This window comes from Schistocerca gregaria, chromosome 3, assembly GCF_023897955.1.
Source record: "Schistocerca gregaria isolate iqSchGreg1 chromosome 3, iqSchGreg1.2, whole genome shotgun sequence".
NCBI lineage: Eukaryota > Metazoa > Arthropoda > Insecta > Orthoptera > Acrididae > Schistocerca > Schistocerca gregaria.
In genome coordinates, this window is record NC_064922.1 from 227,992,367 (window position 1) to 228,006,681 (window position 14,315).

The 14,315-nt window shown below is 41.2% G+C and overlaps 1 protein-coding gene across 1 annotated transcript in view; it reads left to right on the forward strand.

Moving 5' to 3' along the window:
• Nucleotides 1-14,315, forward strand: part of LOC126356226 (melanotransferrin) — a 125,274-nt gene that overhangs the window by 14,722 nt on the left and 96,237 nt on the right. The window contains exon 3 of the mRNA XM_050007044.1: nucleotides 6,953-7,085. Coding sequence (XP_049863001.1) covers nucleotides 6,953-7,085 — 133 coding nt within the window. The remainder of the gene's footprint in view (nucleotides 1-6,952; nucleotides 7,086-14,315) is intronic.

The window sequence follows — 14,315 nt, forward strand, 5'->3', positions numbered from 1 at the left end:
AGGCAAGTCTGATCATATATTTGGTTTTGATCTGGAGACTGGTCATGGATCCTGGGGCAAGAAGAGGAGATGGGGGTTCATAGTAAGAGCCGACACAGAGAGACACTGGTTGCCACATTGTGGGCTCCTGCGGGCTGTGATGAGGACTTTGCAGCTCCGGTGCATTAGGGACCTTTAAGGTAAAGTTTCACCATCCATGATTCGCTCTTTTGAAGAGCAGCAGTTGCTGTCCAATTTTTGTGATTCAGAATCATTGCAGACAAAATAGTCAGATCACACTATCTGTAATTTATGTCAGAGTTGAAGTTAACTTTCCTGTGTTCCCCAACTTCATCAAATGTACATGTGCACATAATCAATTTCATTAAATAGGAGCTTGTATGTAACCAAGGTTGTTTATGCATATTCATGTCCAATGACATTCATGGTTTTAGTAAATCTGTTGTTATCTTGAATGTCATCTGTTATTTTGAAATATACCATTCCTTGGTCACTTATTAATTTGATTGATTTATGTGGGATATAGTAGGAGTTATTTTGAAGTACTATCTATTGTGTCAACTTCAGTTTCACTGCTAGGGGCTCAAATATGTCAATTATGTCTAAATATCCTGTTGCGTTTAATTTCACAGTGGTTTAACTGAAGAGTGGTTCTGTGCAATAGAATATTCCAGGGTAGAAATTCATTTGAGGTACACCACATACCTTCCCACTAAACTAGACATGTATAAATTGACAACCCTGCCAGGATCAAAGCCTAAACAAATAATCACAAAGTGCCAGCACTCCTAAATGCCAATCACATAATTGCCCACTCTCAGTACAGCCTCCCTCCAGAAGATTGGCATCTGTTCCTACAGTCATATGACTTTCCTTGACATACAACAGGTGTACCATCAGCATCCCAATCAAGACGTTGTTTCTATGCCTGTGCAGGGAGCAGGTTGGTATGGTTGCCTATGTGACGCTAAAAAATGCAGTGGCCATACCAACAACATTGTGTTAGGCATCCTGCCATGCGAACTCATTTCAGCTACCGCAGCGAAATGTTTTCATGATCCTAACAGGTATGGATCTCGTGGGAAGGCCACAGGGGGGGGGGGGCGGGGGGGTAAAAAAAATTCTGTTCTGTTCGTGCAGAATGTGAAGAATGCACTTTCATCAACAGAGAACAGTTATCGAGTTCTCAGTCCGTCGTGCCTTGGATGAAGAAATTGTAAAAACTGTCGCAAGGCTCTGAGACAATGTACTATGATCTACTGAGAATGAGAACTCTTCTTTGCCCATGGCAAGGGGACCATGTGCTGCTCAGGCCACGTTCGCCAGCATATGTTCTCCTGTGTGAAAGCAGTGACCAAGGCTTTCAGGCCCAGTCGCTATACCTGCAGTCATGTCTCATCATCATTCTCCACACTGCCAGTAAAGTGGCCTTTTCACCATTAATCCCCAGCAAGCTTGCCTTTGCCCAGCTGCCAATGTAACTGCCCATCAAAATATAAACTTAGCCCAGCCACTTCAAACACACTCCGTGCAATTAACTAGCAATGAACTTAGTACACAACGACTGTCAGCCCTCTTTAATAAACATCATATCTGTTACAGTGTCATCCTAACTTGATACAAGTGCTCTAATTGCATGTGCCCACCCGAAATGAACAAATAAAAGGAAAAAAAGGCGAGCCCAAAGGACTTGCTGCCTTTCAAGTAAGCAGTATACTCATTACTTTGAATCATATAAAGTAGCACATATCAACCAGGAAAGCAGCTTCACAACATAAAAGTTCAAAAATAAAAAAGACTTTTTCAAAGACTAAATATTTTTCTGTAATTCACATAATATTCTTCAAATCAATAAGTGTGTTGTATTATACACTTCCTAAAGTACCCTATGTTCTGCCTCAGGGTTCAAGCTATCTCCTCACCTAATTTTATCAACATTGGCTCAGCAGGTTCACAATAATAAATTCAAATGTCATGCATGATACAACAGTTCTTCATGCATCTCACTGTTTTTCACATTATATATCCTGCATGATCTGTTGTACAATGATATAATTTTGTAGGTAAATTCAGAGGTGTATGTGAGCACTGCATGCAAAATGTGTTCCAAATATAGTTAGTAGTAAATAATAATAAGTAGTAAATAATAATAAGTGTAATAAATAATTAAAACATCGTGGCTGATCAAAAATGAACAACAAAAATGTAGTTAACTTTTCCTTTCATCATTACACAGAGGGGGGGAGGGGGGGGTTGTCAGTGAGAAAATGTTATGTAAGAATTGGAAGTTACATGTTTAGATGTAAAGTTTATTGCATGTCACTAAGTGATCTCGTTCTCAAATACTGGATGAATAAAATCTGAGTATTCGTTATTCATGGCATCCACTTCTTATTCAACCCCACTCTGAACTCTTTGATAGATAGGTGGTTCTTATACTTGCAGCGGTTCTCTCCTGACAGTAAGACCAAGTTTGGTTGAAATTGGTCCATTGGTTTTGGAGGAGGAGTTTTGTGTGTGTGTGTGTGTGTGTGTGTGTGTGTGTGTGTAAGACGATGTATAATTGCTTTTTTCTATAATCAAATTTTGACCAAATATAACCTATACGGTGTCCCTAGCTTAACTAAAGTTGCCAGTGAAACCTCTAAAAATCTGTGTAGTAATTTTGTATATTATTATGTTCAGACAGGCAGGAAAGTTTTAATAAAACTTAAAATAATGTTATCTTTAAGTTCTTTTGCTTAGAATCATGTAAATAGATTCATCACTTTTTGATGAATTGGAATCTGTAAATTAATTGACAAAGTTCTAATTACACCTGTAGTATTATTATTTGTAGTACTTGCTGTAATTCTGCATAGTAAAGTTGTTTGTTCCAGTTTCACAAACTTTTAACCAGAGGCATCTCAAAATTATTATTAACTTTGTACAAAAATAAGTCACAGTGTACTTCCATTTAAAAAATTCATGATTTACGTTGAGTAGTGATGGGTCCTATGTGAAGCAAATGTGGTGTTGTCAGCATGGTTTGGAGTCCACAGACTGTAGGTCGCCCTATAGCTAACTGGGTCTTTATGTTATTGTCATTGATGAATGCAACATGACATCACTGTAGATGAGTAGTAAGTCTTCAATTTATTTTTCCACTGAGCGTTCTTACAAAGAAGATTTTTTATTATGGTTAATAATTTACATAGATCATTGTGACAAAGGGGCTTCCTGTTGTGTGGTTACTGGTTATTCTACATCATCTCTATGTTGGCTAGCTCGTCTTTGCTTCTCACAAATGTGAAGATACTGCCGCCGCATTATCTTGTTAGCTATGCACTCCACATCAATCAGATCAATTACAGTTACATTATTTATGTGTAATTCAACACTATATTTCTACATGAATGCTACAGCATGTTGATTAATATTAGCATTAATATTTTATCTTTCCAAATATGTGTATAAGAGATTGTTGCGTCAGTTGCAACAGGTGTCTAGGTCACTTTTGTTGGAGACACTTACTTTTTCTTGTTTGTTTCTTTTTTTTTCAACACTGTATGCTGTCTATGTAATATCCTATTAATATACACTACTTCTGTCTCTCTCTCTCTCTCTCTCTCTCTCTCTCTCTCTCTCTCTTTTTATAACAATAAGAGAAATTCTTGAGTGGAATCGTATGTAAAACAAGGCAAAGGCAAATACACACCTATAGCAGACTGATGTGTGGCACATAGATACATGTAAAATAAAATGGTAGTCACACTTGCTATTGAGCTCTTGCTCCTTTTTCTACCAGAAGTACACACATTCACACACATGAACAATCCTGCAGTGGAGAGACTTATTATCGATTATTAGTTATTAGGAGCAATGGCGTGGTCTAATGGAGGTGGGAATAGGTAGGAAAGGATGCACGATGGAAGGAGTAGGTAGTGGGATAGTGCGAGGCATGTTTCTGGACAAGCGACTCAGTGACTGCTCATCAACATTAAAGGAGGTCAGATGGTAGAGCATATAAAAGATGTATAACAAGGGAGGAGAGGAAGGAAGGATGTAAAGGAGAAGAAGGTGGTGATGAAGAGAGGGACAACTAGGGGAGAGAGAAAGGCAGAGGGGTGGAAAAGGGGGTGGGGAGGGGGGTTGAGAGAGATAGAGAGAGAGGGAGGATACCTGCATGGGTGTGGGTGGAGTAGTAGTAGTAGTAGTAGTAGTAGTAGTAATGGTGGTGGAAGAAGGAAGTACATGATCTGCATAGGGAAGGAGTGGTGTGGACAGAAGAGAAAAGGAAGTAGATAAGGATAGGCAGTGGGAAAGAGGGAAAGAGGTTAGTGCAGATTAAGGCCAAGTGGATTGTGAGAGCACAGGATATTTTGGAAAGACATTTCCCAACTGCGTAGTTCTGAGAAACTTTTGCTGATCGGAAATATCCCTGTGGCCCACACAGTGAATCAGCTGCTGAAGTCATGTGTATTCTGGTGTGCAGCATGTTCAGCAGTTGATGGTCAAGTCAGCAGTTAGCCACAGTTTGGTGGTGGCCAGTTATGCGAATAGACGATTGGTTTCTTGTCATGCCAATCGAATACTATACAGTAATTGCAGCATAGCTGGTATACAACATGGCTGCCTTAGGAAATACCTGTTGACTGCAGTGGGAGATGGTGGGATGGGGCATGGGACAGGTCTTGCACCAGGGAATGACACATATGATGCAGGATCGTGGGCAGTACTGGAATAAGGATGGATAAAGATATTCTTTAGGTTGGGTGGGTGTTAGAACACTGCTTTGGGTGATATAGACAGGATTTTGGGTAGGATATCTCACATCTCAGGGTGCGGGATGATAGGTACTCGAAGCTGTGGTGAAGGATGTTACTGAGCACTTTAAGTGCAGAGTGATACTGGATGATCAGAGATGTGCTGGTCAGTGGCTGATTAACTGGTTTACAGGTGTTAAAGGAGGAGCTTTCCCAGAAGAATTGCTTCTGGATGTGCTGGATAATACATTGTCAGTAAAGGCTGAGGTAAGGTTATTGATATATTTTGACAACTCCTGCTTTCCACAGCAGGTGTAGTTTCCATATGTGGCAAGGCTGTGTGAAAGAGACTTTTTGAGGTGTAGCGGGTGATAGCTGACAAAGTGGAGGTACTGTCAGTGGCTGCTCCACTTGATATGAACAGATGTATTCTTGGAGTCATCTGAGAGGTGCACATCAACATCTAGGAAGGTGGCTTGTGTTGGGAAGGTCAGGGTGAGTCTCATTTGGGAGTAGGTGTTGATGTTAGAGCAAAAGTTGACCTTGCCGCAAGTGTAGATCATTAAAATGCTATCAGGTTTCAACCTCTTATCTGGTTGACTGGATAGGAAGGAGTTCTGTAGATGGCCCATCAATAAGTTGGTATAGAATGGTGCTCTGCAAGTACCCATGGCAGTACCACAAATTTGGCTTTCGAATGTGAGTCAATTGTGTGTTGAATGTAGTTGGCTAGGAAGATTAGAAAGAGGTGGTGAGTTTGGTATTAGGATGATGTTGGGAAAGGCTGTGGGTATGGAGGTGGTTGTTGTTGTATAAGCATGTCACATCCACAATGACCAACAGTGAGTCTGGTGGTAATGGAAAGGAACTTTGAAAAGGTGTTGAAGGAAGTGAGCAGTGTCTTGAATTTGAGATGGGAGATTACGGACTTAAGTTTGGAGATGTTTGTCAACAAAGGCAGAGATTTGATCTGTGGGAGCATAGCACCCTGCCACAATGGGACGACCAATAGGAGACCTGTGGGGTTGGGTTTGTGGAGTGGGTAAAATATAAGAGTGAGGGGGGATGGAGGTGTTGGTGTGAGGAGGGAGATAGTTTCAGGTGTCAGATTTTGGGAAGGAGCTGCTTGGGCTCATGTTAAAGAGCTGCTTGAAGCTCTTATTTGACTTCTGGGATAGGATCATTGCCATAAGTTTGTGTGCAGAGATATCAGAAAGTTGGCAGAGACCCACAGCCGCACAGCCACTGCGATTCATGAACATTAAGGTGGAGGCGTTGTTTGCAGGAAGGATGATGAGATCTGGATTGGTCTTTGGTTGAGGAATGATTTACACTCATTGGGAAGGGATTTAGGAAAGAAAGGTAAGGTTAAGTTAGAATTAAGGAAGTCCTTAAAGATTACCAGGGAATGAATGGATTGAAGGAAAGGAGGATCGCAGTTAGAAGTAGGTTGGAACTGTTTTAAAACAAGATTTTATGTGGGTTTTGGTTGAGTGTTGCCAGTGGGAGGGAATAAGGTCCTTAACAAGTAAAGCATGGTTGAACTTAGGTTTGGGAAAATGGTGAGGACTTTAGATAGTACTGTGATGTCTGCAGGGGTTCTGTAAATGTCTGACAGTAAGGTAAACAATAGTGTTATGGGATGGGTGTTCAAGAACAGTGTGCTTCATAGACAGTGGAGGAAGTTATGGGGATGTAGAAGGTGAATTAAGTCAGCAAGACAGGCTAGGGAACTATGAGGAGTTTATTGGGGGCAGGGATGGAGGGCTGTTGGATCAGGGTAGTAGGCTAGTTCTTGCCTATAGGTAATCCCACATGGGCATAAGACAGGGGTAGCTGCGACAGGTTTCTCAGATAGTGTTGGAAATGCTGTTCTGGCTTTTGAGGACAAGAGTTTCTGTTGCAATGATGGTATTCCAGAAGTTGTGATCACAGAGTAAAAGGAATAGTGACTGTCAGTCATGGTTTGAGCTCTCTTTTTTCCCCTTTGTAAAAAATCCACCAAATTTAATATTGATCACTACAGTAATCATTTATATTGCACTTCCCTAAATACCAAGTACACCATTAAGTTTTCAGAATCTTGGTAACACTTCCTCTCCCACAAATATGTCCCCCATTCTACCACTAGAGGCAACATATATTTAATAGATAGTGCATCATTTCATTTGTCTTAAACCTTGTCTATGTCTGAACATTTCTTCCAGGCTTTTAGCAGAGAGGAGTGTATGACACTGTTGGATGAAGAAAAGGCAGATATTATTAGTCTTGATGCAGGTGAAGTCTTCATTGGTGGCCGGTATCACAGTCTTGTTCCTATAATGCAAGAAGTTCATAAAGGTTTGTGATATTGAACATATTACTTTTAAAACATGATGTTACTGTGTGAAGACTCTTGTAAGCTTTTCTTGAATTTTTGTAATATGTTGCAGTATTGTATCGAGAAACAAACTTGTTTAAGTGAGGTGTTGCTACGTATTGATTGAGTTGCCTAGTATAAAAGTTCTGCTCTGATTTCTGCTAATTGTGTAAATAAAATATAAGGGGCGTTCAAAAAGAAATGAGCTGGAGGCATAATTACAGCAACTAGTACTTGTATGTTAGACGTATTGACCTTGGCTGTTGAGACACTTGTCCCACTGTGACACGAGGTGGTGAATGGCTGTCTCATAAAATTCCCGGGACTGCCATGTTGACCAGTTGTGCACATACACCTGGACGTCATCGTCTGAGGTGATATTGTTTGCCCCCCCAGAGCCTTCTTTAAGGGGAACGGAAATGGTGTAATCACAGGGAGAGAGGTCTGGCTGTATGGAGTGTAGCTGAGAACCTCCCATTTGAATTTCTGCAGGAGTGCTGTGACTTTGTTGGTCATTTGAGGCTTTGCGTTGTTGTGGAGCAGAATGACACCACAGGTGAGATTGCCTGGTCGTTTTGATTTGATCGCTTGGTGAAGGGTGGTCAAGGTTTGTAAGTAATGCTGGGCATTCACTGTTGTCCCGTGCTGCAGGAGGTGGATGAGAAGGGGTCCATCTAGGTCAAAGAAGAATGTCAGCATAACCTTTCCTGAACTTATGTGAATGGCCTTGGTCTTTTGTGGTAATGGTGACCCTGGATGCTTCCACTGGAGACTTTGTCATTTTGATTGTGGTTCAAAGTGATGACACCATGACTCATCTCCAGCCACCACTCGTGCCAGGAACGCATTCCCTTCCCGAGCATAGCGATGCAGATGAGCAGGACAGTTGGCCATTTGACTTGCTTCTTGGTTTGGTTAAAGACTATGGGGCACCCATTGGGCACACACTTTGCACATGTGCAGTCATTCCTGCTTGATGGTGTGAACACTTCCAACACTCAACCTGACCACGGCCGCCACGGCTTTCACCATTACTCGACGGTCCTGGGTAATGAGTGCATCCACCAGTTGGACGATGTCATGGGTAATGCAGTGTGGTGCTCCAGACCGTGCATCATTAGCTAACGACACCCGTAAGTGCTTATGCCACACCTTGACTCTTGCAAGGGTCATGCAGTGTTCACCGTACACATGTTTCATTTGTCGATGAATGTCCATTCCTCCTACTCCATCCGCTGTCAGGAAATGAATGCCACCTTTGCTCTTCTGTTGCCACCTCCGTGTCACTGTTTGCAATGTGACTGGCAGCGTTGGACACTTGATAAATGCTGCTGCTAGCTCTGTATACTAATGTGACGTGCATACGTGCCCTCTAGTGATGGGCTGTGAACTTCCACGCTCTGGGTGGAACCACACCTCGTTACACACGCCACAATATTACCCTCCTGTCACCAGTTTGTGCGTTCCAGAATCCGGCTCATTTCTTTTCGAACACCTCTTATAATATTTTCATATGACAGATTAATTTAATTAGAGAAACTACATACAATGTGTAGAATTAGCACATGCACTTTAATCAAACTTTTCAGCAAATAATACTTGATTGGTAAATTGACACCTATTTTCTCCCTCTATGCAGCAGAATTTGTTGTTTTGTGTGCCTAAGTGCATTTATAGAAACAACCGTGTATCATATCTCAAAAGAAAGGAATAGTTGGAAAAAGATGATCAAAAAAGACACTGATATTTTTTCAACATTTCACTAACTTCAGAATATTGAGGTGCAAGCCTTTCTTTAGACATGGTGATAGGCAGTAGACACTGAGTGTAGCACAGTATGGCAAGGGTGCAGCACAAAAAACTTCTCACTTAAAGTTCCTAATAATCTGGACAGATGCTGATCTCTGATTTTCATGTCCTTGATTCTGAATTTTGTGTCTCAGCTTTGAAAGTGATTGACTGCACTTCCAGATGTTATTGACATTATGGCTTCTTGAAACTAACTGAAGGCACACACATGTTGCTCAAACACACACTTTTCATGACCTGATGTGCAGATTGGGTTTGTTTGAAATTTTTTTAATTCGATTAATTTGAGTGACAGTACTGTCTATATTGCTGTGTGGGCTTCACATTGATTTAAGCGTGTTTCATCAGAGTTTGTATTTTGCCATTCTGTATTCCGAAATTGAAACACTGAAACACTGGTTGCAATTTACATGTAACAGCTTGAAATGTTTTAATTGCTGTATAAATTTGCTATCATACAAAGAGGAAGCAACTTTGGCCCCTGTGTAAATATATCTGTGTGTAGTGTTTTATAGGCAAAAGTTTATCACTTCAGGCTGTTATATTTCCTATCCATCTGGCACTCACTTTTTAGACACACATCACTTTTTTGGTTGCTTCCATAGTGCTAGAAGGAATGGAGAAATCATCTGCTACATGTCTTGAATGAAAACTAATTATTCTCTCTTCTTCTTCTTCTTCTTCTTCTTCTTCTTCTTCTTCTTAATATTATTTTTACAATAGCCCTAATCAGCAAGACTGTACTGACAGGATGGTGAGATAGGACACTGCCAGGGATGCAAACACAGACGGGACACACAAAGAGAGCATAACACAACTAAGAAAGAAATATGGTAATAGAATTAACTGGGAAAAGTACATGAAACCTCCCCCCCCCCCCCCCCTCCCTCCGCCCCTCCCAGAGGCTCATAACTTTTTTGTGAGTACGTGCTCAGCCATTTCAGGGCCCCACCCTTTGCAGCATTACTGGCTTTCTGTGCCGTAAGCTTATACTTCCACTATCCTTGCCCCCTTTGCATCTCCATCAGGTGATTTTCTTGTTGCAGACCCTACTTAGACCTGATTTGTGATTGGGACTAAAGTTTCCATTTACCGCATTTTCTACCACTTTGTTGAGTTTGTCCTGCAAACAATTTTCAGAATTCTCCAGAAGTGGGGATCATGCAGGGAATGTAGCCCAATGCAGTGTATGCTCTACCTTTGTGCCTGTTCATCTTTGTACCTTTCCCTTCAATAATGTAATATACACAAAATTTAGCACGGTAGCCATCGCATTGTGGAGAGGCCATCATGTACCTGCATGATAGTAGCCCCCCTCAACAAGCAGGGATCGCACTGTTGGTGCCTGAGCTGAAAACTTCCCATGTCTGCCAAGGAGTATGTGCTCATCCTGACTGTGGTATGAGAACTCTGAGCAACAGATTACTAGCCAGGCAGCTGTTGCTTAGAGCTGCTGGCACCTGTGGGGATAGCCCCGTTCAGAATGGGAATAGCCCCATTCAGAATATGTGGCACCATGGCAGATGAGCCACAGGTGAAGTGGATGAAGTTATTTCCCACTGGTGGCCATAAGGCCTGAGCAGTCTCTAAGAAAGGACAGTCGTCTTTTAATCCTTTGACTGCTGTTGATGAGTTTACTCATTGTGCTGTCTGCCGCTGTGTGGGCGCTGATGCTGAGTTTAGTCGTGGCCACTGGTTCTATGAGTGGTGTTGACGAGCTAAGTCGCACCCGTTTGCCTGTCCCTGAGTGCTGATGATGAGTGTAGATGCACCACATCTAGGTGATGATGACGAGATAAGTCGCACAGCAGACTTTCTGCCCCATGTCTCACTGGCCTTTCGCAGTTCTTGCCGCTAGCTAGGCATTTGATTCTTTGTCTGTTGTGAGCTTAGGCTTCTCACTATAGTTCACTGTTCATCTTAATTTACATAGGTGTTCTTCATGTCCTGTATTTTACAAAGAAAATGGCAAGACGTCATGTGTCCACTGAGAAAGAAATTACGGAGATTCTACAAGGGGAGACAGTAAGGATGAACTGCTTGATTTTTGACGGAAGTGATAGCTCTTCCATAGAATCGGAAAGCTGTGGTCATAAACCGTCCACGTCAGCAGAGTTGTCAGTGCAGTCTCATGTTAGTTGTTCTGAATCTGAAGAATCAGAAAGTTATAGTGAAACGCCTATGAAGAAATTACGTCTTAATGATAAATTTGACTGGAAAGAAGATGATTTTTGGCCAGTTAATCATGCATTTGATGATACACTACTGGGACAAGTGTTTCAAATAGGAAATGAGCCAGGGACAAGTGTTTCAAATAGGAAATGAGCCAAGTATTCTGTCAGTTTTCATTTTACAGAAGAACTCATGAAATATACAGGGTGGTCCATTGATATTGACCGGGCCAAATATCTCACGAAAAAAAAACTACAAAGAACGAAACTCATCTAGCTTGAAGGGGGAAACCAGATGGCACTATGGTTGGCCCGCTAGACGGCACTGCCATAGGTTAAATGGATATCAACTGGGTTTTTTAAAACAGGAACCCTCATTATTTTATTACATATTCGTGTAGTACGTAAAGAACCACTTTTTTCGCTTTGTGATAGATGGCGCCGTAATAGCCACAAACGTATAAGTATGTGGTATCACATAACATTCCACCAGTGTGGACGGTATTTGCTTCGTGATACATTACCTGTTTTTAAAATGGACCGTTTACCAACTGCGGAAAAGGTTGATATCATGTTGATGTATGGCTATTGTGATCAAAATGCCCAACGGGCGTGTGCTATGTCTGCTGCTCGGTATCCTGAACGGCATCATCCAAGTGTCCGGACCATTCGCCGGATAGTTATGTTATTTAAGGAAACAGGAAATGTTCAGCCACGTGAAACGTCAACCATGACCTGCAACAAATGATGATGCCCAAGTAGGTGTTTCAGCTGCTGTCGTGGCTAATCTGCACATCAGTAGCAGACAAATTGCGCATTGGGAATCTCAAAAATGTCGGTGTTGAGAATGTTACACCAACTTCGGTTGCACCCCTACCCTATGCACCAGGAATTGCATAGCAACAACTTTGAATGTCATGTACAGTTCTGACACTGGGCACAAGAGAAATTATGGGATGATGACAGATTTTTTGCATGCGTTCTATTTAGTGACGAAGCATCATTCACCAACAGCGGTAACGTAAACCGGCTCAATATGCACTATTGGACAATGGAACATCCATGATGGCTGTGACAAGTCGAACATCAGTGACCTCAGCGGGTTAATGTATGGTGCGGGATTATGGGAGGAAGGATAATTGGCCCCCATTTTATCAATGGCAATCTAAACGGTACCATGTATGCTGATTTTCTAGATAATGTTCTACCAATATTACTACTAGATGTTTCACTGCATGACAGAATGGCGATGTTCTTCCAACATGATGAATGTCCGGCACATAGCTTGCGTGTGGTTGAAGCTGTATTGAATAGCATATTTCATGACACGTGGATTGGTTGTCGAAGCACCGTACCATGGCCTGCACATTCACCGGATCCGACATCCCCGGATTTCTTTCTGTGGGGAAAGTTGAAGGATATTTGCTATTGTGATCCACCGACAACGCCAGACAACATGCGTCAGTGCATTGTCAATGCATGTGCAAACATTACGGAAGGTGAACTGCTTGGTGTTGAGAGGAATGTCGTTACACGTATTGCCAAATGCGTTGAGATTGACGGACATCATTTTGAGCATTTATTGCGTTAATGTGGTATTTACAGGTAATCACAGTGTAACAGCATTCGTTCTCAGTAATGAAAAGTTCACAAAGTTACATGTATCACATTGGAACAACTGAAATAAAATGTTCAAATGTACCTACATTCTCTATTGCAATTTAAAAAACCTACCTGTTACCAACTGTTCATCTAAAATAGTGAGCCACATGTTTGTGACTGTTACAGCACCATCTATCACAAAGCGATAAAAGTGGTCCAATTAAAACATTCATATTTCTTTATGTACTAAACGAATATGTATTAAAAAAATGGGGGTTCCTGTTTTAAAAAATGCAGCTGATATCCATTTTCCCTGTGGTAGCGCCATCTAGCAGGCCAACCATAGCGCCATCTGGTTTCCCCCTTTAAGCTAGACAAGTTTTGTTCTTTGTAGTTTTTTTGTTTGACTCTTATTTCGTGAGATATTTGGCCACAGTCACGATCAATGGACCACCCTGTATAGCTGACGAAACGAATCAGTTTTATTTGTTCACCAAGGAGAATACTCCAGAATCAGTGCATTCTCGAGTACCAAAGTGGAAAGATACTGGACATGAAGAAATTTATTGTTTTTTGTCTATTGATGCATCATATGAAAAAAAACGAAAGTTAGTGAATATTGGACCTGAGGTGTTCTTCTAAATATTCCAATTTTTAATTAATGTAAGTGAAGAAACTGCTTTTTTTTACCTGTGATATTGTCTCATTTCAGTGACAACTCTGCTAATACTAGCAGAGTCAGATTATTCAAAATTAGGAATATTTTCGATAAAGTTTGTACAGCTTTTTGTTGTGTATTTAATCCATATCAGCATTGATGAAAGGACTCTTTATCTTTCAGACAGTTTATTCCATCAAAACGGAGTAGATTCAGAATAAAAACATTTATGTTTTGTGATTGTAAGATTGGCTATGTCTTAGATTTCATTGTTTATACAGGGACATCAACAGAAACTGAGCTCCACAGTTTGGGGAAAAGTCGTGACATAGTGGCATGCGTGCGCGAGTGTATACCTGTCCATTTTTCCCATGTGTGTATGTGTATGTGTGTGTGTGTGTGTGTGTGTGTGTGTGTGTGTGTGTGTGTGTGTGTGTTTGTGTGTGTGCAGCTCAGATGAAGTGAATATACTGTACACCCTGTTCCTGTTGTAACTGGGCGTTTTAGGCAAGAGAGCATGTGACAGTGCAGCACTTCTAAGGAAACTCGCTTGTATGCTTGTTTCTACTTCCTCTTTCTGTTTCTTGGGCATAAACTGATGCTGATGTCACCCTGGCCAGGTCTTCGGTTCGCTTTCACAGACAGCACATGTTGGTGTCAAAGCCATTTACACAATCTGCAAAACATGGGCCGAGCTTTTTTTCAATCTGTTGTTCATGATACTTGTACCTGTCCGATAAAAAAAACTTCATACTGGGCCCATCATTTCTCTGCAAAGTGTGTTGTTTATCTTATGAAGGAAGGAAAGTGTCATATAATATCACAGACAAGTAATAGAATCACAATTTTACTATTGACTTATTAGGTCTCCACGTGGTATATTCACACTACGAATATAACAGACATGTTAATGATTTACTCCAAGAATTATTTTGATTGTTATAATCTTGTGTTAACTATTGAATGTGAAT